Below are 24,950 nucleotides of genomic sequence, written 5' to 3'. Positions count from 1 at the left end.
ATGACCTGTCAGCTATGCGTTCATGCCTCCTCCCTCATGTGTTTCATGACAGCGCGGCTGATTGCAGCAATCATTTGAAAACAAAAACTGTTATCCTCCTTCTTTGGTTTCTGGCAAATGTTTTCGGGGAAATACCGGTACAAAAATGTTCGGTACAAAAATACTTGAAACACAACATTGCTGAAAGCACATCGTCCATTTTCTCGCAATCCCATAAGCGCTCCCTCCCCACGTACTCTATAAACCTGCGATTGTGTTCTGTGTGTCACTCCACTCAGGCGCTTCCTTTGATATTTTGGTGCTGATAGCAGCCACAGTACACAGCCCTTCCTCTTCACTGAATCCATAAACGTGTTTACTCTGCCAAAGGCACACAGAGCAGGCCATCACATGAGAGCCTGGGTAGCGTTTTTGAAATATTTAAATATTTAGAACTCGTGTTTTCTAAGTTATACGACAGTCATTCTCCTTCTATCTACAGAATCAGGGTGTCATTCAAAAGAAATAGTATTTTTCATATAAGCTCGAAACCGATACTATAGGCAAAACATATTTGTAGACGTTATTTCCTGGATGATAAAAATTTTCTTCGACAAGTTGCAGTGCTTCACTTATAAGATTTGACATTACGTTCTAAAGACGACAGAGTAGTGAGCTTTGTGAAAAGTGGGATGCCGTATTTCATGGTAATAGTCATTCCTTTATGCAGGTTTGCACAGGAAAGAGAGCGCTGCATTTTAGTTATTCGGAGTAATTTCCACCACTAAAGCACTAAAATGCAATGTTCTCTTTCCTGTGTAAACTATATGATGTCTTTCTGACTTTAAATTTTCACTCCCACCTTCCTCCCTTCCTCTCAGGCGCGGCGGAGGTGTCCACAAAAAAAGAGTGAGAGATGCGGTGCTCTTCCCTTCGAGTGAACCAATTATTATTATTATTTTAGTGCTTAGGAACTGGAAGCACATAACTTCTTTTTTTCATAAAGCAAAGCAACCACGAAAACAATCGCTATAATTAGGATGAACAGTCGTCAAATACGATGCATTAAAATCCAAATTTTATACGTCCGCCGACATAATGGTGTAATATTTTGATAAGCACTTACGCAACCGGAAGCAATGTATGTAATGGGCTAGAAAATAGTTATATTGACCCATTCTGGCTATAATTCTGTTAATGCAGGCTGTACTGAGTGCGACCATTGTTATAAACTTGTAAATAAAAAGTGTTAACAATAATTTTATATTAGTGACACTGAAATATTTCTTAAAATCAATGAGAATAAATTTTGCTGCATGCGTCTGAATAGGTTCAAGTCAATGCTCCAAATATGCGTGAATCGTTGAATAAACTGACAATGCAAGAGAAATTTCAGTGGGAAACACTGTTTGACCTGCTGATTTCAAAGTGAATGTAAGCCCTACTCATAACTTCTAATGCAGCTGATGATATGCAAAATCTTTCAGTAGAATTATTCGGGAAGGCAATTGTATATGCGTTGCGTTCTCTAATGTTCGTTCCATCTATAGATGATACGTGTGTCTACAAAAGGAATATCAAGCTTGGTGGCAAAGAATGACTTGCTTTGAACGGACTCGCCCTTTCAATAATTGGCAAACCTGTCGTTTCTATTCGCCTCTTGGAAAAATAGTCTACAAATATTCCATATAGTTTTTTGTGGGATAACTTAAATTTCAAACTAAGGTGCCACTGAAGCAGAAGTCTCGAAAATAAAGAGGTTACATACATTCAGCGCTTTGCGAGGAAATATTTTATTTTAAAGCTTTGGAAAAATATATGATTGAGGATCTCTTGGACTTACCATTGATAGGTAGGGGACTCTCAGACGAGACTCCTGTGGAAAAATGCAGAAGAGGTTTGAATTCAAAGTATGAAACTTAAAGTCAGTTTAATATACTGAGACTATTACAAGCCTGCTGCTAACACTGTACACGCATGTTTGACTAAAATATACTGAGTCCAATTAAATCGCCGAGAAGAGTTAAAAATGCATTGCTAGGGATACATTCTTGTCAGAAAACGTATGCTACCTCTACTCTTGCACACTGCATGTAAACAATTTCTGTCATCGTATTTTTGCCAGCTTTTTAGAGCTATCAACCGCAATACCTTATAAATGTCTTGATAACTATCGTAAATCAATTAGAAGCAAGCTTCGAAATGATTTTGCGTTATAATCGCTTCTACTAACTATATGTCACCTAAATATGCGTCACAAAGTGCTTACCTTTCTTAGTCGCTCTTCCGGGTGCCGAATAAAAAAATTACTAAATTTTTAAATAGCTATGCTTTCAAAAAAGACAATGCCTGTCTAAATTTTGTAAATAGAAATTTAGCGTAAATAATTCACGCCATATATTAAGGTAGCCCCACAAAGAACTTGATTTCGCCTTTTTATGATACCGACAATAAGATCACAGTTTGCGTTCAGAAACCTGTTCGGAAGAAAATTTCTTTAATCGAGCTGGCAATCTAGTAAATAATTGTCAACGTGCACAAAACACCATGATTTCTCACGAGACATACCTTGCTAGATTATTTCTTCTACTGCCATTTTTGACAGGAGAATTTCGTATTCTGAATAATGTAGCACGTTAAAGAGTGACCTGATTATCTAAGAGCAGCTGGTATCAGCGAGCGTATCTCGCATTCCTTCACATTTTTGCTTTCTTTCTATCATAGGTGTAACTGACATCTGTGACATGAACAATGACACTGAAGGCAGGCTTTCGTAATTTATTTGTATCATGTGTAGAGTTGTATTGCAGTCAGCAGCTTAGAGGAAGTATGGTGAAAGAGAATCCATGAGAGATGCACCTGTTACTTTTTCTATATTCCTCGTGCTTTTCCCAGTTATTTCTGAAAAAACTACTATGTGACATTCAGTTCATCAAATTTATTTATTCTAGACGTCATCAGTCGCCCACGCTCTAGTTTTCAACATGCTTTTTTTTTTAACTTACACACAAGCTAAATCACATAAGCGCTATACTGAGGTCATTTATTCACCGCGTAAAAAGTGAAGAGCATGTTAAGGCAACAAATTATGCCCCTAAATGACAAGGATAAATCTATACGATCTGCCATGTACAGTTTCATGAACCCAAGCGTGTGCGTAAAATTTATTGACTCACCGGCGATTTCTGTGGCGTTCAAAGTCGTGGAGTCAAGAGAATCTGAAGAGGAAGATTTCGTCACACATCACTTAAAGCAACAACTAAAATTGGAAACTGTTAGGGATGTCGCGTTCATCTCCTCATGGAAAACAGGCAAGCGGACGTCGCTTTGCCTTTTCGTTTATTAATGATTCAAACTAAGACGTTTATGATATTGAAACCTCTTATTGTCTGCGTTTTTCACTATTCGGATATTTCTTGTGGTGGTGTACGCACACCCGCAATTTCAAGTTGTCAAGCTCGAGAGCCATTTCTTTCTTCTCTCTAACTTAGACATACAGTTGTGCATCCTCACCGAATCACAACGAGACGGCCCATTCGGCGGAGCGAGCGCTTACCTTCCGCGCCCCCGAGAAGGACCGTTCCGAATGGTGGTTCGAAACAAAAGACAGAATGACCAGTTACGAGGAAGTGACAAAATTTTACCGACTAGCTCGACGGACAATGCCGCCGCCTCACCCGGCACTTAGTCGGGAGGAGGCGGTCATCCTAAGGCAAATGCAAACCGGGTCACTCCTAGCCCCGGCAATGCTACACGTCCTCCACCCAGACATCTACACGAGTGATATGTGCAGTGTATGTCAAGTGGGTCCGGCGGACCAATGGCACATCATGTGGGACTGTGCCAGGTTCCCGACCGAAGCTGCATCCAGGACATACCCGCCGGAACTTCAAAGTGCTGTGCAGAATACAGACAAGCACATGCAACTATGGGCCGTCCAGCAGGCCCGGGGTGCGCTCGAAAAGCACAAGCCTCACACCCACCACAAACGGGTCAAATGAGGTAGTGCAGAGTAGGGCTTAACCCCGGGTAGACGCTTGGCCAGCGTCACGACGCGTTAACCCGTCGTTTGCCGGCTCCCTAATAAAGTTATACATACATACATACATACATACAGTTGGGACTATAGGTATCATCTGCAAAGAGTCATGCTTGCGTAGATACACCTTTGTATGGTCCTGAAACAACTGCGCTCCGCACAAGCACGAGTGATGTTGCACTTGATCCCGTTCTAATATTATAGGACTGATGCGTCAAGTTTTCTTGAGATTCCGCGAAAGGTACCCCGGCGTAGCTGTTAACTAAACTAGCGTGCCTAGTTGTAGCGTGCTGGACTGGGTATCAAAGGCACCAAATGGGTTCCATTGCTTCTGACCCTCCAATCCTAACCTGCCTTCTTGAGTTGGCCACGTTTCATAACGCTACACAACCCGCCAGCGTATCGCGGGTCACCCGGCAACTACCATCTGCCATACGCACGAGGTGGTTTAGTTTCCCTATATACACCCCATTTTTGGTCTGCGTGGCCTAGAGTTAGATACTATATGTTCAGGGTAATAGCGTAGCTGTGGCTAAACTTCCACTGTAGTTAAACTTCCCGCGTATTCACTACATTACGTGGTTCATGCATGCCGCTTAAGATGTTCACTAATGAGTAAAAGAAATCGCGGTTATCAAATGACACAAACCCTGAGCTTCGTTCATGCCTCAGAAAGAAAGGTAATAGGTGGGAGTAGACTGCGTTTTATTTTTTTAATTTCAGCGCATGCGAGGGCTAAGTATCTGCCCGACGCCCCTGACCACAATATAGCAGCTACAATTGTTGTGAAACTGTGTGTTGTGATAAGCCTAAAAGTAGCACGATGCAGTGCATACTGACTATGGCTAGCAAAAAAAAGGGAAGTTTCCATCTTCTCCAAGCGATGTGGCAGCGGCTGTGATGAAATCAATTCATCATCATCATCATCATCAGCCTGATTATACCCACTGCAGGGCGAAGGCCTCTCCCATATTTCTCCACTTAACCCGGTTCTGTGCTAGCTGCATCCACTTGACCCCTGCGAACTTCTTAATCTCATCCGCCCACCTAACTTTCTGCCGCCCCTGCTACGCTTTCCTTCCCTTGGAATCCAGTTCGTTACCCTCAGCGACCATCGGTTATCCTCTCTTCGCACTACATGTCCTGCCCATGTCCATTTCTTCTTCTTAATTTCTACTAGGATATCGGTAACTTGAGTTATTTCTCTGACCCACTCTGCACGCTTTCTATCTCTTAATGTTACCCCTACCATTTTTCGTTCCATAGCCCTCTGGGTTGTCCTCAACTTAAGTAGAACTCTTTTGGTTAGCCTCCACGTTTCAGCCCCATAGGTGAGTACAGGCAAGATGCAACTGAAATCAATTGGTGCCGCATAAATCTGGCTGACAACTTATTATTTTCGTCAGCCTTTCTTTATGCTAACACATTGGTTATCTGCATCACTTGTGCTGTGTTACGATGAACGCAGGTGATTTGAGCGCTTGTTTACTTGACCTATGTTTTTTGCATCCAGGGCGCCACCTGGGTCTGATGATGAAAATTGCTCTGCACTCGATTAGCATGGTGGGCTTTATATGGCCGGTGAAAAGGTAGGAAATGAATCAAGGCGAATCACAGTATACAGCTAAAGCTGGAGACCATCAGTTTAGACTAGGGCAATATTCTGTGAACAATAATTTTAAATTGTCGTCCGCTTTTCTGCTCGTATATGTATTGCAACTTATCAAGGGCAGCAACATAGGGAGCAGGAAGCGGTAAAACAGAGAAATCGCCTGTCATGTCCTCATGTCTGCGATAGCCCGCGCCTGTCATATATGCGCGGGTTAAGTACAACATGGCCTGCGATATTAAAGAACTGGAATGGTTATGTCGCCGACGGGAAACCCCTCGGACTCTTTGCACAGACGCTTGAACTTAAACGTAATGTCACAGCAAGCTCCCATGGCTAATCCAGGAAAGAAAAAACTTTCAGAAAAGAATATATATATATATATATATATATATATATATATATATATATATATATATATATATATATATATATATATATATATATATATATATATATATATATATATATATATATATATATTCGGTCTCTTACAATAGGGTCTCCGTTGTGTCGGCGCCACGATGCGTATGAAACTCGCGCGTTACGGCATACGGCAACCAGATGGCCACAAATTTCCCTATGTAAGCTACATGTCCTTATTTAGTTGCTGCATTGGATATACTAGGTCTTTAAAATTGAAGGAGCTAATAACGTTGCTAATTATTTAGCCATGGGTATATTGCCTTGTGGTGCGTAAGGTGAAATCATTCCAAGCAAGCTACAAAACAAGGAAGCCAAGTAGATACAGCGGTTTGTGACAATGCCCGTGATTGTAACAACGTCAATGATGGCAACAGTGCATATAAAGTTTTGGCGCATCCCGATATATTCTAGAAAAGCTGTAATCATTGGGTTAGTTACAATCTATAACTGGAGAAATGGAAACGCAGCGTTATAGCATCCTTTCTCTGGGCAAATTCGCATTTTTTTATTAATTGAATTTGTGACGAGATTCCTGGGATAATATGATTCAGTAAATGTATGCTGTCGAAGTGACAAATAAAGACTCTTTATCTGAATCGGGCCAATATAGGGTGGGTTAAAATTATGCCATGATGCATTCTATATTGCGTAAAAAGTGAGCTGCAGTGGATAATACCGAAAAAGAGGAAGAATGCGTTCAATATATGACAGCTACCCTCAATTTATTTCAGTCTGAGATTTATTTGTCCTGCCTCGCGCTCACCTTTTTTTTTAGGTAAAATAAGAGGGGATTAATATTTTCATCAAGCCTCCTTATCCTAAAGTGGACTCAGATACTTAGCCTTTCCCCAATGGGTAACAATTTTACAGCAGATTTTAACCCACCCTTTCAATTCACAAAATGTTTTCCTTTTTGTGTTCGCGAAAAAATAATTAAAAGCTAGTTTTACAGCACTCGAGAATTTCTTGACATCCTGCTTCTATGCGTTACCCAGAAAGAAGACAGTTGTGTCTAACTAATAAAAAACGCCTCATAAAAAAAAATTATTTCTAACCACCAGCAATATCACACATTTTAAATAAATAATTTATATTTATTGATTTCAATTTTCGTGGTGAAATGTGAATAGACGGAAGACTAAAATTGAAATTATCTTTCCTGGAATTGAGGCCGCAGAGGAAATGGTAATATATTATCCCACATTAGCTAATATCTTTGTGCGGTCTCTGATTTTGCCGCCTGATTACACTCGTTTTAGGGAAGACGCTTACTCCAGCGGTGTCTGCTGTTTGCGCACCAGTTCCAGGAACGATTGACACTACTTCAATCTCACTAATATGCCCCCTCTATTTAATCTGCTAGGCTGAGAGCACGCAAAGACGCCTAGTAAAATAAGGTGCAATATTTTCCATAAAGACATCGCAAAGGTATTCTGGTGTCACACAGATTCACAGCGCACCACATGAATTAATTAATAAATATTTATTAATTATTAGATTTTTATTTGAATGATGGGATTGCTCTAAAACAGATTTGTCTTATATTATTATAAACATAAAGGCTTATTATACAAGATAACTAATTTGAAAATTTCCGCATTGTTAGCAAGGTTACGTTGTGTTTCCGGTTCAGTGCAGTGTGTGGTGATGCATCTTGAGAATAATATACCCCCAGCATAAGGGGTGGTCCTCGCATTTCAATTTCCAAAGTTCTAATACTAAGCCATATCAGCCACTAGTGAAAGGATTTTACTGGGTGTCATTGCCTGATCTGGCTGCTTGTAATGTTAAGCAAATCAGGATAGGGCACTTATTTATAAATCTTTTGGAGGCTTCCTTATACTTGATGACTAAACATAGTCATTATTTTTGCCTATCAAACACAATTAGGCTAGGGGCGACTGTTGTAAAAAATTCTCAGAGGTTATTTTTGAGAAAACGTCTTTTCTAATACTTCTTCGGATTTCAGAGAATATATCACACTCATCCATTCGGCAGCTTCAAAACACAATGCATTGACGGATTTCGTGGTGTCGTTGAGGGAAACGGGGCAACACAGATGTAATATTACATTTTCACTTTTTACACAAAGACAGCTATTAGAATTTTCTGTTCTTTTTGCACAACAAAGTTTCGACATGCATAAAATATTTTAAACATGCGTATTAGCGAATTCAAAAATTTACGTTTGCCTTTTTTTTTGTCATCTTGAGTTAAAGGTGGGAACGTTCTAACAATTTGTTCTAACATTTGTTATTAACATTACTAGTTATTAACTAACATTATGGAAGGTTTATATGCCTTTTATCACGAGTTTTTGAAGTGAAGGAAATATATTCATTTTACAGGAGTCTGACTCAAGCAAACATCCTAAGACTCGCCACGATGCGGTGGTTAGGGCGCTCGTTTGTTCTGCCCAAGGATGCGGGATCAAATCTCTGCTATGGTGGCCGCTTTTTGATGGTGAGAAGAACGAAAGCGTCCGTGTGCTGTGCGATGTCAGTGCACATTAAAACTTCTCAGACAGACGAAAACTCCGGAGCCCTCCACTACGGTGCCTATCATAGTCTGAATCACTTTCTGACGTTAAACCCAATAAAGCAAACTAAAGCAGCAAATAGAATAAATGAAATAGCATTTTTATGTCTAAACATAACTCTAGGTCACCATTTTGCTACAACCACGATGCCAATTTTCAGCTTAAGCCGATTTAGTCGCTTGGGAATGCGTCTCATACATGTTTGTATTGCCTAAATCAAATTCACGCACAATAGATCTAGTTTAAAAGATAGGAGTTTTAAATCCAGACAAAGGCGAAAAGGCAAACATAATTTAGCTCTAATTTTAACTTCTTATGAGGCTGGATGCCTTTAGAAGACATTTACGGAAATGCACTGCAGGAGCTTTTCGCATGATTTTTTACAGGAATCTTTCGAAGCCCATTTTCAGTCTTAGCCCACTTGAAAGGATTTAACGAGTTGTCGGACGGAGCTTTATTTATGAAATCGCGATCTGCGATCCATAAGTGTATCTTCGAAAATTTGATCTTCAAGTTGAGATAATGACGCGAACCAATAGCTTCAAGTGACACTTTGCTTGTGTTAATAAAAACCACACACTAGGGAAACTAGCCTTATTTCTATATAACCATGTTGTGCCTAATATTCTACGAAACAAAGGTGCAGGAAACCTACCTTCTTCTCTTGTTTCTTGACATGCTGTTAATCCTGTAGCAGAATTGACAAATCAGTTGTTAATATCGCTCTCCCAAAATTCGAAATAACTGGTACATCTACTGAGTTGCGTTCGTTTACCTTACACTAACCCAAAGCAAGGAACATTTCGTGAAACGTCATTGCAAGTTGTGCCATACCTCAGGAAACATCTTAAATGCGTTCTGATATTCATCACTTCTGTACACGAAATTCGCGTGGCACGCTGAGAACATCCGAAAGCCGGAGTTATAAAAATATTGAAAGCAATGTTTACTGTTCGTCATATCGTCATTTCACATGTCTGGCAAGATAAGAGTTCATAGCGTACGTTATCATTTTGTTGTCTCCCGCGCCTAATTTTCCCTTTTTTGATGCGATGTTTACAATTCAAACAAACCTTAACTTAACTAGAGTTTATCACAGGTAAGCAAAGAAATGATTGCATTCTGTTCTTTTTCCCAGTTATAATCGTGTTGATTTTGCACGCGGATGTAGTATCGAATCATTTATCTTGATGCGTGCAGCACTGAACTCAATGCAGATAAACCGGCAGCCATCGACTAGGTAATAAAAGTTTCTTCAGTTATATTAAGGTTTTCACTGCAGACATTGCGAATCCGGAACAAAAGGCAATCCTGCATGACACTGCCAAGCCTGAGACAAACTTCTTGTGTGACGCGCTTTTTTTGGCCGCCCCTTATGCCTTGTACCTCCTAGCCTTGAGGCAAGTAACATCTTTCAATTATATTTGTACTCTGGGTGTAGGGAATCTCAAGCATCGTGGCTTTTCCTTTTCACACCTGTCAGCATGAGTAAAAATTATTAATAGTTTTGGTGGATGCGTTGAATATCTTCTGCCACGGCACGTATCTGTTAGACAGTAGAGTGCGGCAGTAGAATTTCAAAGCACTGTAGGCTCAGTTAAATCAGTCCAGAAAAATATGGTCCCGTAAGTTATGCTTTAAAAATGAAATAAGCACCCTGTTCATGACACTCTTAGGATTTTTAGCAAAAACCCCTAACAACGTGAAAAGTCTCAGTCACATGTCTATTTCATGTTTCAAACGCTTCTAAATTTAGGAAAGTGTGCGCTGTCTCCTTGCACGAAATCATGTTTGCCCCCCCTCTCCCCCCCCCCCCCCCTTCATTATGAACAAAATATTTTCTGACATGCCTCGATTAGAAGTTCTGGACCGAATACAGGAAGATCTGAAACCAAGAGGAAGGCGGACGAATGTACTTTATTCAATATGGCGCAGTAGATCTAAATCTCATTATATATGTCTATTCTTTCAAAATTAGATATGTAGAGCCCTACACGCTAGTTACGGAGACGATGGTTTCCGAACCATTAGCCGCATATGCATTCCGTTCTTACTACATTTTCTTTAAGGTTACCATCTAGATAAAGCAAATGTTCGAGAAATTTTTACACTAATGAAATGCACTATGTCATTAGAACCATACATCCATTCTCTACTTAGGTTACTGACTGTTGTCTGCTGTCATACCTTTTTTACTTCATTATGGAACCTCCTGCTTTCTATAGGCTCCCATCCCTTACTTCTGGATGTCCAAATGTTGTCATTTATCCACATTCTGTGACCACATCATCCCTAAATTAATCTTGGATTCCGTGCATAAATAACTTCTGCCTACAAACAGAACTGCGAAATTTGCCGTGGTTTATATTTTGCAGCCGCAGTACATTTTATGGGCAGGTCATATTTCTACATACCATATCTAATACCAAGGAGAAAGAACGAATTCTTGATATGAGGTAAATTCCTAGATACTTACCGATAAAGAATAGTAAGCAGGTTAACCAAAATACTGAGCTCATCTTGATAATAACCCCCCACCTCGAGGGAATTCTGTACTGTTTGGAGCGATCCTTACAGATGGGGATTTTATACGATATTCTCGTTGTGTTCTGTTTTCTAGCTTAGAGAGTGAAAATTACCTACCCATTTCTTTTTCGTCGCTCAATCTGATGACGCTAGAGAGAACTAAGGAGCCACGTCCATCAAGTTGGAAACGACACAAAGCGCTGTGAAAAGGTTATACATCAGCACGACGTCGTTCCTAAAGCGCTGACAGAAAGCGCGTCAAAAGCAAGATAAGGGTTGCAGGCAACAAATGCAAGTATCAAAAGTAAATGCCAAAACATTCGACTGAGATGCTCAGAGGGTGTCAAAATATAACTAAAAATATCTGTATGAAAACCGAAATCAAGGTCTACATCTTGTCATAAAAATGGTTGTAAGAATCTCGTTTCTAGTAATATTTTTCCACTTTCTCTTTACTGCCGTAACTAATGATATGAAAATTAAATCCTATCTTCACGTCCTATATGACCTTATCAGTTTGGCGCCTTGTCAGTTACATTTCTGACAGAGACAGTATTATGACGCCTTTCAAATGACAACCCGAGAGCTTCATCTCAACACCCAATCCTTACTTGTCATACTACATATAGATTACTCCAGCATCACAAACATAATTTAATAGCTATCATAGAAGCCATGCTTTGTTGTCTACACAGATGTGTAGTGGAAAGAAAAAAACGCATATAAAAATATCAATTGTTTCTAAATTAGGCATCGCTCTAACTGGAACACTTCTGTAAGCGTAAATTGAATTTCGTACTTCGGAGAAACTCTTCTCTTCGCCAACTGCCTAACAAGCTACTTTAAAAGATATGCCTCTGAACGAAGACAGACGCGTCGTTTGCAAATATGCACAGAAAGAAAACTATTCTGAGAAATCTTACTATTTTACAAACATGAACGCGACATTCATTATATTATTGAAAACTTTCAACTGCGTCCTCTCTGCGCCTGTGGCAGGATGCAGAGATTTTCTTTTTTTTTTTTTGGTCTGCATTGATTAGGGTCCTTGAGCTAACGCATCGCACGTTTTGTGGGAATGACTTGTCAATAAATTCAAGCAGTAATCTCAGCTAATGGGTAGCTTGTATGGAAAGTTCATTTTCCCATCCGAATATTTACTTCTTTGAGTACGATGAATGCCCAACTTTCACCGAAGGTTAACCTGGAGCACAATACTCTTCTATCTTGGCCACAATTGGAAAAATCTCTGATCTTGATATGCCTCTATTAAGGATAAACTTTTCTAGTTCTTAAACAGATTTGATAGAAATGTTTTGTTTTTGTTTGGTCAGAAACCGACTATTTGCTCACAAAGTCAAATCCCAGCCAGAGTAGCAAAGCACTGACATTAGGGGACGGATATGAGCGTGATAATATGTGCTGTTTAGGTCGTTAGACGAAAGCTTCGTAATTGCTTCTGCGAAATTGGAAAATCTTTTACCGTGGAACGCGGCGATAAAGAGCGAATTTGTATTAGGCTCATTTTATTCACGTTTATTCTATATAAACACTGGTCCTTGCTATGGTGCGGTGACGTTTTCTTTCTTTTAAGTTGATGGCTACTTGTGTAAACCTCAAACGGCACAATGATAACGAAAACTAGGTGTTATCGGGTATGGGTGAAGAAAATCAATTTTTCTCAAAGTCTTTGATTGAGTTTTGCGTTTTTCAAAAATAGGTATATGACGGCCTTCTCTTAATCAGCTCTGTAACTTTAAGCATCATTCTTTTTTTTTGCAATGAGCTGAAAACGTCCTATCTGGCCGATGCTGCTGTGCACTTTATCTCCTGTGCAGGACGTGAGATCGCATCCTTGTTTTCTTGTTATAGACTAATGAGTTTTTGAATGTTGCAGATTTATGTAGCTTACGCTTTTGTTATCTTTTCGAAAGATTTCATCCCACAATATTGTACGCGACGTTTCATTGCATACTTAAATTTTTATGAATCAACTAAATTATTGTTCTTTCTATGTTGCATAATAATGAAGCTTATGTATTTGCTCTTCTATGCGCAAAAATGCACTCACCAACTTGTTTTTCAAAACTACTCATTATCAACTTCTTTGCCGCTTTATTTTTATTTGCCTGTACAGCTACTTTTGCTGCTGGACCTGACATTACCTTTTAGCTATAAGTCCGCAAAGGGCTTTGCAATTATTAAAGTCTCCCTGAGAATAAAATGTAAAGGAAAGTGCTCTTGAGGCGTCACAGAACCCGCCAATCAAACATTTCCCGGCATGACAGCTACCGCCTTTCAAATGCATGCTTGTGATATTTCGAGGCTGCGGACTCTGTGCAGCGAGCTACAAGATGGGGTGATAGTGTTGCGGTCATCACGATGTGAACCACTGGTAGGTTACTATAGTGTAGAATTCTATATAAACGTCGATTGACGTCCTTACAAAAACTGGCGTCAAAAAACAGCTGAGCCTGTCACAGGCACTGCAGATGTTATTCCGATGGTTTGCCGGCGTAATTATAATAATCTACTCCTCAGGACATTATTTCGCTCTAAATATCTTCAATACCATTCCATATTTAAGGGTGAACACTCGCATTCAACATGTATAGACTACTTAAAACTGTTAATTGAAAACCAGTCTCTTTAATTGGATTTGTTTTTTTTTAATTAATAATGAAAATGCCAGTAGTCAAGCAGGCAGTGCCAAATCAAAGGGTACAGCAGTCGTATGTTAGATATTGAGAGATCTATTTTATTTATTTGCAATGTACTGCTAGTTTCATGCAGAAGGCTGTTGCAGGAAAGGGATTATCTTATGCGTGCAGTCTGGTTTCTCACCAAGAAATGAAACAAAAGACTATTGCTTGTAGAACATCTAGTGTTACGAGGTGAGCCAATGACGCGAGGAAGTGAAATAATCAGTAATTGTAACAAAAGAAAATAAATTGAAATCGATGCACATACTATAAATCTAGATTTGTGCAGCTGACAACACCATTCGCTAGCAGATTTAAGTCCCGTATGTTTGAGGAAAAAACGAAAATGTAATTGTGTCACTATTGTACCTGTATTCATGTAAGTTCGTGTTCTGATTTTTCCTTCAAATTTCAGAGTTTGAAAACGTCAGACGGTTATGTGTATCACTCCTGAATGCGTCATTTAAGATCACAAAAAAATATTTACGTCTCAGAAATTTGGCGCGATTAGGATAGTTTGAAAGCCAGCTTTGGGCCAATGTTTTATCAGTGAAACGGAACGATTGCACGTGTCATAAATAATCATCACTTTTCGCTGAATACTTTCTAGTGTGGCTATACAATGTTTATCAGACCGAAACAATTAGGCGATGACGTAATCAAATGCAGAAAAAACAAGTGCGAGGTAAGCTACTAACTTGTTGTCGGGGAAAGCAGATTTAAGGGACCGGTTTTTTTGAAGAAAGCACGGAAAGTACCCTAGATGTTATATACGAAACATGTCTATTTCGTTCTAGGTCAGGCGAGTTTAGAAACCCCAAGAGTTTGTTCTCACCTACTCTTTTAAGTGTTTAATACTCAATTTGATAATTTTAGATTGGAGGGCTCTGCTTTCCGGGGACTGTCTCGCAGACAGTCTTCGCAGACAGACAAGTCCATCCTCATCAGCAAATCTTGACACGAATTAGAAATTTACACAAGTAAGTCGTTAAGAACGGGCTGAATAGTATCACACCCATTATCTTTGTATATAATACAGTCATCTGCGAATAAAGGCACAGTATCGTTTATGTTGCCTGCAACCTGATTTATGCATAAAGAAAAAGAACGGCAACTAAAACAGCGCATTACGTTCCGTGAGGTAGACTTCCACACAGGGTGAGCGCTACACATAATATTACAGATAAGCTCGCAACCAATTTGTGATATTTCCTAATCCAAAACTGAACTAAGATTTATCAAATAATTTACGCTGAGATACGCGGGCAAAGGCTTTGGACACATCAAGAAATAACTTGTCAGTTCACCCAAAACTGTCAATGGTTGCAGTGAGGTAATGTGTAGTTTCAGTTTATTGCGCTGTAGTTGACGCAAAAAGTCAGGTGGGCGGATGAAGACAAGTTCGCAGGGGTCTAGTGGATGCAGCGGGCGCAGGGCCGGGTTAATTGGACTAATATGCGAGGAGCCTTCGCCCTTTAGAAAGTATTGTCCTGCTGATGATGATGACGATGAGTTGACAATCCCTTTCAGAATCCATGTTGGCAACTGCTGCTGATATTTTTTTCCACCAATGTAACTACATGTTAGAGAAGAATGTTCTCTAAGATTCTGAAAGCTGGCGTGATATCCAGATTTATAACAGGAATTATTTGAGCTATTTTCCAATCTTTTCATTCATCGTAGACTAGCAATGATTTCCCACGGACGCGCATTAAATATTTGTGCACTCAAACAGCATATCTCCTTAGGGAAAGGTTAGGTAGTTACTGTACTAGCTCCCTCAATGTCAATGGCTAGCAATAAAAATTCCGAGACCACTGTGGAATATACACTGCAGAAAGGGGAAAGTCGCAGCATTGCTGCTGCACACGATGCGTCACGTTTGCGCTCATTATCATTATCAACTAAATGCACCGTTTTATCATTGCTACTGTCATCATTGTCATTATCACCAATTGCAGCGTCATTGTCATCGCTGCTATCATCCTGACGGTAAACAAAAATAATGGTGGGCGTTTCTCGAACCCGGGCTTGGCGCAGTTGGTTAAAGCGATCTATTGGAGACCCGAGGTATGGAGCTAGGTCCGATTCCCTGTGGAGAAAGAATTTTTATTTTGTGAAAATGTCAGCACGATGACTGACAAGTGACACACCAGCGTACAGACCCGTTGCACAAATTCCACGCACAGATCTTATACAGAAATTTCGCACACAACTCTCGTTAATGAGAGCTACTTTTCTTATTTATTCTTCTTGATTTGGATTTTAAGATGTGTTCAAACAGACGACCGCAAACTCAATTCCACCGCCATGTTTGTAGCGGCGCTGCCATATAATTAGTGCTGATATAAGCGAACACGGTTGTTTTTATCTTTGGTAGATTTCACCAGGTTTATTTAGTTTATTGTTTCATTCCATTCTAAAACTATTTTGCGGCTCTCTGTTATAAGCTTAACAAAATATTTGTATCTTAGTCTTAGACGCTCTCGACGTGACTTGAGCAGCGCGGCAGTTGTGTTCACAGAGCTGTACTACTTAACAAACTCTATGTCGAATCCACATCAACGTTAACCGACGCGGACTACCGCTGTGAACTCGAGACAACCGGGTATTAGTTAATTTAAGGATGGAGTTTTCTAATGAAGAAACAAAAAATGTTGGAAAATGCACTACACTGTCCGTTTAACGCTGTTGCAGTAAACCTTTATTAATGTTATGCATGTGTAACAAATAGCAGTTAGCAGACGTGTCTTCCTGCACAGGCCTGGTTATGCAAAAGTTATGTATTTTATTTCGCCTACCTTGCCACCATCGATATCTGATGCCATGAGCCTTCTCGACGATGGCGCTCTATAGAGTAGTAGTGGTATAGTATAAATCATTTTTTGGGGAAGATGGGTTATCGATTAAGGGCGAGGTTGATTGGGTCCTCTGTCCAGGACTCCGCTGGCTGAAGCCGTTGCCCGAGTACTCGCAAGCAAGGTCATTTGTGCCGCAGGCCACCTCCCAATGTGCCCAGGAGGAGGAAACAACTTTATTTTTAACGCATTATTAGGCGTCAAGAATATCCTGGGCAAGAGTCACTAAGGCCAACTGATATTTGAGCTGGTCAGATTCTAACCAAGCCCGCCACGTTGAGGGAGGAGGGTGTGGATAGTGAGGTAATCGAATTGTAACAGAGCATGAAAACATGCAATGTTCTCAGTTTGCATAGCGTTCGGAACAGTTTGGGCATGCGAGGGAGTGTCTGACTCGGTATAGAAACAATCTGGCAGGAGTAAGTAGTTTAATATTTATATGCGTCTTAGAATGCGTATTTGCGTGGTAGTGAGGGATTTATCAGGAAGAGGACGTGTGCGAAGAGTTTCTATAATGTTGTCATAGTGAATGCGGATTTCTTTTTTGTAGTGAAGAATAGCGTCCCACCTGAGTAGATAAGGCCAGGGAATCCCAGGCTCCCGGTGCTGAAGTTCGCGGGCGAGGCGATGCACAACCTCATTGCCTGGGATTCCAGCGTGACCAGGAATCCATCTGAGTGTGACAGTGTTAGGACGTAGTTTCGTGAGATCTCTGTTTAGATTATCTTGCAGTTCTTCAGAAATGTAACCCGTGTGAATGGCGCGTATAGCGTGTATTGAATCACTGTATATTGTATGTTCTGAAGGGCTAGTGGGTGCTGCCCAAGGTCCTGAATACTGGCGACTGTTGGTAAGGTCTCGAGAGTCGCTGTAGGAGGAGGATCTATGTAAGGACCGAGGGTATGCGTCACTACATCGCTACAGCTCTCAATTGAGTAAGCAGCCACTCCGACGTTAGTTCGGGATGCATCTGTGTAGACGATCGCGGAATTTGTAGGGTGAACATGGTTGGAAGCGCGAGTGGAACGTCTACCTGGGTTAGTATCGGGTGCAACGTTTTTTTGGATATGGGGTCACTCTGAGGTTATCCGGGAGAGAAGAAGGAGGGGTAATTATAGGGAGGTCGACAGGTTTTAGTGCAGCCTGCTGTAGTATACAATGTCTTTGTTTGGTGCTAAAAAGACGTGCCATTTGCCGGTCTTGACGTTGTTGTATGAGGTCTCCCAGGGGCAAAAACAGCCCCGTAGAGTACAGGCGCTCCGTGGACGTATGGCATCATCATCATCATCAGCCTGACTATACCCACTGCAGGGCGAAGGCCTCTCCCGTATTTCTCCAATTAACCCGGTTCTGTGCTAGCTGCATCCACTTGGCCCCTGCGAACTTCTTAACCTCATTCGTCCATCTAACTTTGTATGTATGTACAGGGACGTAAGTGCAGCCTTGTACAATATATGAAGCGCAGCATCCATCTTACGTCTTTGGCGACAGATTAGAGTAAAGTAAAGAATTGTATATAAAATTTTGCTAAAGGCTAATGCGTGGACAAGCTCCCTTACTTGACCCTTGAGTAGCCCAGCGTGCTTATTGACAATGCGGCGAACTAGATGCGTAAGCTGATTGCAAACTTTAACGGCTGTAGAAACATTGGGCTGATTAGTTTAATCATAGATATGAAGTCCAAGGATCGGGCGGGACGATACACGAGGAATGATGTGACCTGCCATTGTGAGATTGATTAGCTTGTTATGTTGGCGTTGATAGCGAGTTTTTGCAATCAGCAGCAATACGGGGTTTTCAGATGCGGGAGATAGCCCTACTTTATCAAGATAACTAATGACGGCCTCGATACCTTGCTGTAGGGTCTCCTCTACTGCTCCAAGAGACCCAGGAGTGCACCAAAGAGTAAGATAATCTGCATAGAATGTATGTTTTAGGTTTGGGATAGATGCTAGAATACGAGATAGGGGAGCCATACCAAGCTTAAAAAGGGTGGATGACAGAATAGCGCACTGAGGAGTACCACGTGTGAGGGGGAAAGGTTCAGATATAAAATCAGGGAGACGGAACCTGGCCGTGCGGTCGTGAAGAAATGTCGTAGGTTAGCCGTATATCTTTGGACCACAGCCAGTAGAGGCAAGGATGTTTAATAGAGGATCGTGAGCAAGGTTGCCAAAAGCCTTACGCACACCAAGGGCCACTATGGCTTGGATCTTGGAAAAGGGCGGAGGATCAAGTTCGTGCATAAAGAGGTCCCTAGTGGACACACCCTTTCGGAAACCAATTTGCTGAGGGGGAAAGAAATCTTTAGATTCAAGATGACCCTTGAGCTGATTGAGCACCATCCGTTCCATGGCCTTTCCCAGGCATGATGTTAAAGAAACTGGGCGGAGGTCTTGAATCGCGTTGCGCGTTCTTTCCGGGGTATGACTGGGTTTCTTGGCAAGTCCATATCATATGGTAAAGATGTGCTTTCTGGCCACAAAACGTGCATTGAGCTGAGAAAGTACCCGGGCTAATTGTGTGCATTCAAGCGGAGCTGCTGTAGGGCAATGTAACCGCCTAAGATGACATTCTTCTGGTTTATCTAGTCTTTTCGCAAGTGCTTGGAATGTGTGTCTCACTAAGCGGACGACGTTTGCAGTATCTGGCAATATGTAATTAGGGGCTAGGTGTGGTCACTGAGTGGAGTGATCAGGCATCCTGGAAGAGGAATACTTGGGCTACGGCATGTTCACACTCGTTTTCCTCTACCCCTTCATGACCAGGTACCTATATTACGTTTGTGTGAGACGTGGTGTCTGGTTTCGGATACAATTTTACAGGTCAAGGGAGAAACCCAGCCTCACATGTAGTTTCTTGATGATGTTTGGAAGTCGGTAACGACATATATGGAATCGGCGTTTGTGGCGGCTAATGCGATTGCTGCCTCCTCCATTTGAGCGACGTCTCAATTTCTAGCCGTCATCCCCACTACCGTATGGCCTAGATGAGTGCCGACTACTCTTTTTATGCCTTCGTAGACACCAGCAGCATCTACAAAGAAGGTCTCTTTGTCCTTGAAGTAATTCTAATCAATCGTCCTGACTCGTGCTTTGCGTCATGCCTCATGATATTGCGCATACATATTCTGTGGTAGGGGCATGGTGTTCACAATGCCTTTCTAATTCATTGGTGCCAAGGCTTCGAATTCAAAGCTCCTAGTAGCAGACACTACGTATGGCTGTTTTAGAAACAGCGCGCCTACGTGAAGAAGGATGTACATAAAATAGGTATTGGGGGTGGGTCTAGATCTCTGTTTGGAAATTCTTAAATTTTTGAAGTTAGCAGGGGATCGCGGACTCTTTTGTTTTATTCTACCTACTCAATGCGAAATATGGCGGCAACAACGAACGGCTAAAATGTTTGTCAACATCTTTCCTCCGTCATTATCTTGCCTTAGCTGTTCCATCTGATATTGCGCACTCGCCCGACCTTACTTCAGGAAAATGAACGCCCGATTCCGCAGTGTTGAAGGCACACTTGCGGCCGATATTAAAACGATTGAAGACGCCTCGACCTCTAGTCGGTAAATTTGCTTAAAATGGAAAGCGTCTGATCGATTGATGAAAGCGTTTGATCTCGACGGGAGGCATCGCCGGTGAGGTTAAAATATATACTTTTATATTCTCGAGGGCCTAACGCCAGTTTAAAGAAAAATAAGATTAAGGAACCCATCCGGCAGTATGCCTTATTTTTATCCGGTGGTGAAAACATAGGTCACTTTCATGCACGTCGCTACTCACAGCTAAATCAAGCCTTTTCACGTAACTTATACTTTTACACTTTGCTTTTTGTATGTAAAAGTGGAATAGGAAATCGTGTATTCCACACGAAACGCCTGAAACAAGACTCTTTGAACGTAACATACTTCCAATAAAACTACCCGAATTTCAGCAAACCTGAAAATATCTGTGGAACTCAGGATAAAGATGTGTTCTCTCGGTGGGAAACTTATAACTAAATGAAATACTCAAAGGAAGTGTTAAATGTTGGCCTGTCACTAAATCTTTACATCTTTTTCATACTTTTCCCGCTCTTACCTTTAGGATTGTGGAATATCCTAAGCCTTTTCATCGCTTCTACTGTGAAGAAGAAAGACAAATAGTCGAATATAACCGTACCACACCAATGGTTATTGCAGCTCCCATTCACTTGCAGACCATGGCGACTTACAAAATGTTAATCAACTTTTATTAACTGCATTCAACTTTTCCCCACACAACGTTCTGCTTTCGAGAAGAATGTAAAGCACGTAGCATAGCCATTTTTCCTGATCATTTGCTTCAAGTGCCGAGTAACTGCCCCTTAACTAAACAGGATGAACGTACATACATAATAGCGCCCCTATTGAATCTCGGTGGTTCTGCGTGCCAGCTTGCTAAATATTCTGACACAACAGAGTAAAATTCCCGTTATAATGAAAATGCTACATTGGCGTTGTCGACGTTGTAGCAAAAAACCACGGTTGCGGCTCTTGCACCTGATAGTTGGCGGCAGGTATTCCCGTGCCTTGATTTAACGTAAAAGAAATAACAAAAGAGTCAGACACTGTGTCCTAATTCACGAAGGTACGTTCGTAAGCGCTGGTTAAGCGGAGCGGTTCACATACAACTCTATGCAGAAGTGAATGTATGGGCTGTTGGAAGAAGAAACTAAGGAATTGGTAATGAGGCGAGTAGCAGTGTAGCCCATTCCTGCAATCAAGGAGCTGTCACCGCCGTCGACGCAAAAGGTTGGAGAAAAACAGCATCTGCACATCGTTTATCGCCGCCTCAGAGAGAAACTTCAAAGCAGGGTCCGTGCCGCTGTGCACACCATAGGATTCATATAAGTTGTGATTTGTGAATCCATATCTTCGAATTTTATGGCTAACATTTTTTTTAAGCGAATATAAAAGAAAAAACTTAGCTGTGGTCTATCTTGTTGTTAAACCTGGAGTTACGCGAGAGCAATCTGCATGGCTACGCTTAGGTTCGGCTTGCAAATAAAGGCATTGCTTTTGAACATAGTAGTTTACTCTATGGTTTCAGCTTTATCAGGCCATATGGGAATCCCTTCACGTATGGGCACCCCTTGCCTCTCGTCGTTGGTCATTCTCATTCGGGTGTAGACGTCTTATAATAGTATAACATCGTCTTTACGTCGACCTCCAGGGCACATCACCGTTACAACTTTCCAACGAATCTTCTGTCTTATAAACTCGCTGTTGTCGTTCGCCTCTATCAACTACCGGACTTATCTGCCTTCTACTTCTTGATTTCTTTTTACTTTTTTTATTATTTTTCTTCTTGTTTCACTCTTCGGGCAGGCATGGGCAGGCACGGCGAAATGGCGAGACTGTGGCCAATGTAGCGCTCGCTACACAGAACGTTAAAGGAAAAGTCAAAACGAATCTGCTGCGTTTCATTTTGTGTGTCTTCTATAAAGACCGCACAACCATTTCATTATTTTCCGAGAGAGACAAACGACGCACCCTGGAGAGTTTTATAGATCAAAAACGTCGGGATTAAAAAGAAACTGACTGTGATTATGCGAGTTTCTTTTAAGCGTTTCACTCGGAATCACTTCTTTCCCAGAAAGCATCACCCCTCAAGCGCTAATTTAATGTCGCATGATCGTGTTGTGAGCCAGGCTTCGTTTTCTAAGTGGACTTTTTTGACAGCTGAATTCGCCATCTAGATTTCAGTATTATCCACAGATGTTTTTTTCTTTTTTTTTTTTTTTACTTGACAAGCTAGCCATGAGTCTGACATTTAAGTACACTCGAGCGGCTAACAGTGGTCCACTCGAAATGTAAAAGGAGTCGCTTATTTCTGACATCGGATGCCCTGACTTAATAGCATACAAACCGGCGACCACTCGATTTGACAGAGGGCGCATTAGTACATCTCTGAGCAATACTTATTTTCTTGTTTTTCCTTCCGGCGTTTACGGTGTGCGAAAGCTTAGAAAGCTTTCTCTGCTATCAGCAGGATGGAAGCGCCTCCCTATACTTGGGGACACTTTTTCTTGGCAATGGGCGCAAAGGTAGGGAGGCGGGGCCTTTAAACGTGTCGCTCCGCCATGTAGTCCGACCGCGCGGCTATCGGCCTGCATAGACGTTGCAGATCATTTCTTTCGTTTGCTTCGACAGCCAGCGTCTCTTGAACTTGACTCGAATCTTGCCTGGTGAAAAAGCTTCAAGTTGTTGCGGAGTGAACGAACCAGAACCGGAACGACCCGAACAGGTGGCAGTCGCCATCTTGTCTGCAAAGTCGGGGCGTCTCTAAACCGGGAGACAGACATCACAGACGAAAACCAATCAATCAATGAAAGATCAATGAAAGAGCCAAATCGGATACCATACCTTGAAGTAGGGATGACAGCTCTGATAAGCCACTAACTACATTGTTGAAGCATTTTCAGCACAGATGACGAACAATTAGTGGGTCTCTTAGATGTTTCTTAAGAGGAGAGTGGCGAAAGCCTACCTTTCCTTTTCTATCATTTGCCTCTTATCGGCCTTTATTGCAGTGCTACATGTAATTATAATTGAGTTACAGGGAAGGGAAGGCACAGTATCTGTCATACTTTCTCCCGCCGGTGTGAGTTTGATCGGTACAACATCCCTCCTGCCGCGTGGCATTCCTCGGAGCGTGTTCAACTGTGGGATTGCAGATTGTACGAACGCTAGACAAGAACACATCTCGAGGAATATGACAGATCTCGCGCACAGATCAGGCACACAAATATCGCGCACCACTCTACCGCGCGGGATTTCGTTCCATGCCCCTAGAAATGACTTCGCCTTAATAACATTTACTAAGAGCCTTGTATTAACATCTCCATGTTGTTTGTCTTACATATACTGCTCTTTTGACAGTCGAAACGCCGCGATAACCCCTTCTACCTGCCTTCATTGCGAATTATTTTTCTGACCATCCATCGGGTCCTGCGGTAATCTCCTCACATTGCCACCTAGAAGCGATGGCAAGCATACCCATAGCCATTATTTCATTTATCTATAGCCCTTAAAGAATGCAAAGAATACAGTCTGACCATTATGAGCACCTTCATACCGCTGTGCCGCTTAAGAGGCAACACTATTAGATGTGCGAACTGTATTACTTTAAGGCTCATACCATGCTGATGTCCGCAAAATACAGCTCTTAGTTTTATCTGCTATATTGACACAAGAAGGGCGGACATCTCTAATATGCTCAGCAGGAATACTTCCGACAGTCATGTAACATATCCAAAAGAAATGCAAGAACGCTCAGGGGTCTCCATGCACATATTTCTGGACACAAAGAACGACAGAAATTGGGAGCCTTTCACAAGCATGCCTCCTAGCATTAAAGTGTTATATAGCATTGTTATGAGTTAATAGCGGGCTCCAGAATTACAAGGAAACGTCGGCTCGCATCACAGCATCTGATAGTGTTGACACTAATAATTAAAATTTATTCAGAATATTTCGAACCCATTCCTGTAGCAAATATTTGCTTGCTTTCCAATAACCTGGTCTGAAGATTTAATAGATCAAATAACTGCAATTCTCTCTGTAATACTGTTATTTGTGTTATATATACCACCCAAATGAAAATATACTGTAGAATATTACAATATATTTTGACCAATTCTCTTGTGTTAGTGTGGTAGCTGAATTCACCCCGATTGCAAACTCTCAGACAAACTGCTTGAAGTATGTTCTGGTGTGTTATTCATTGGAATAGTGACACAGTTTACACGGCAGTACATAATGAGCGTAACGCCAGCTGGCGTCATCATGCATGCTTCTAAGTTTATGGTGGCCTTGACTCAGATAATGTCATATTGAACCCGTCAGAAGTATTGAGCAGTTGGATCCTATATAGTTAATTGAAGTGACTGGACCTTATTTAAAAAAGAAACACTTTCAAATGATGATGCCTGTCACAACGAAAATAACCTCATCAAAAGCTATTCAGTCTAAATGTCTAGAATTTTGTCGAAAAAAATTCCGAGAAGGATGGTAGGCCATCTTGACAAAATAATGATTAGAGCGACAGGGATAAATTCTTAGAATAGTGCTGACCATAAAGTAAAAATCCGCATGAGGGGCCCTGCGCAGTGACAGTACCCACATCTCAAGTCACCCACATTTGCAAAGGTTTCCTCTTTCTCCATCACTAAACCTTCCTTTGAGCTGTCTATCTAGTCATAACGACGTCAAAACCTAAAGTTAAAATTTTGGCGAAAAACCTTTTCT

At 41.3% G+C, this 24,950-nt stretch overlaps 1 protein-coding gene across 1 annotated transcript in view; it reads right to left on the bottom strand.

Annotated features, from left to right (window-relative positions):
• The window catches only part of LOC146189021 (uncharacterized), a 39,542-nt gene extending 28,329 nt beyond the window's left edge, over positions 1-11,213 (bottom strand). Inside the window, exons 1-4 of the mRNA XM_084605163.1 lie at positions 11,069-11,213; positions 9,248-9,280; positions 3,156-3,197; positions 1,823-1,855 (exon numbers count right to left, since the gene is read on the bottom strand). Of these exons, the coding sequence (XP_084461289.1) occupies positions 1,823-1,855; positions 3,156-3,197; positions 9,248-9,280; positions 11,069-11,111 (151 nt within the window). The 5' untranslated portion in view covers positions 11,112-11,213. The remainder of the gene's footprint in view (positions 1-1,822; positions 1,856-3,155; positions 3,198-9,247; positions 9,281-11,068) is intronic.
• Positions 11,214-24,950: the final 13,737 nt, after the last annotated feature.

Source organism: Amblyomma maculatum, chromosome 5 (assembly GCF_055883805.1).
Source record: "Amblyomma maculatum isolate TAMU_Amacu chromosome 5, ASM5588380v1, whole genome shotgun sequence".
Classification (NCBI taxonomy): domain Eukaryota; kingdom Metazoa; phylum Arthropoda; class Arachnida; order Ixodida; family Ixodidae; genus Amblyomma; species Amblyomma maculatum.
This window is presented reverse-complemented; position numbering and strand designations above follow the sequence as displayed.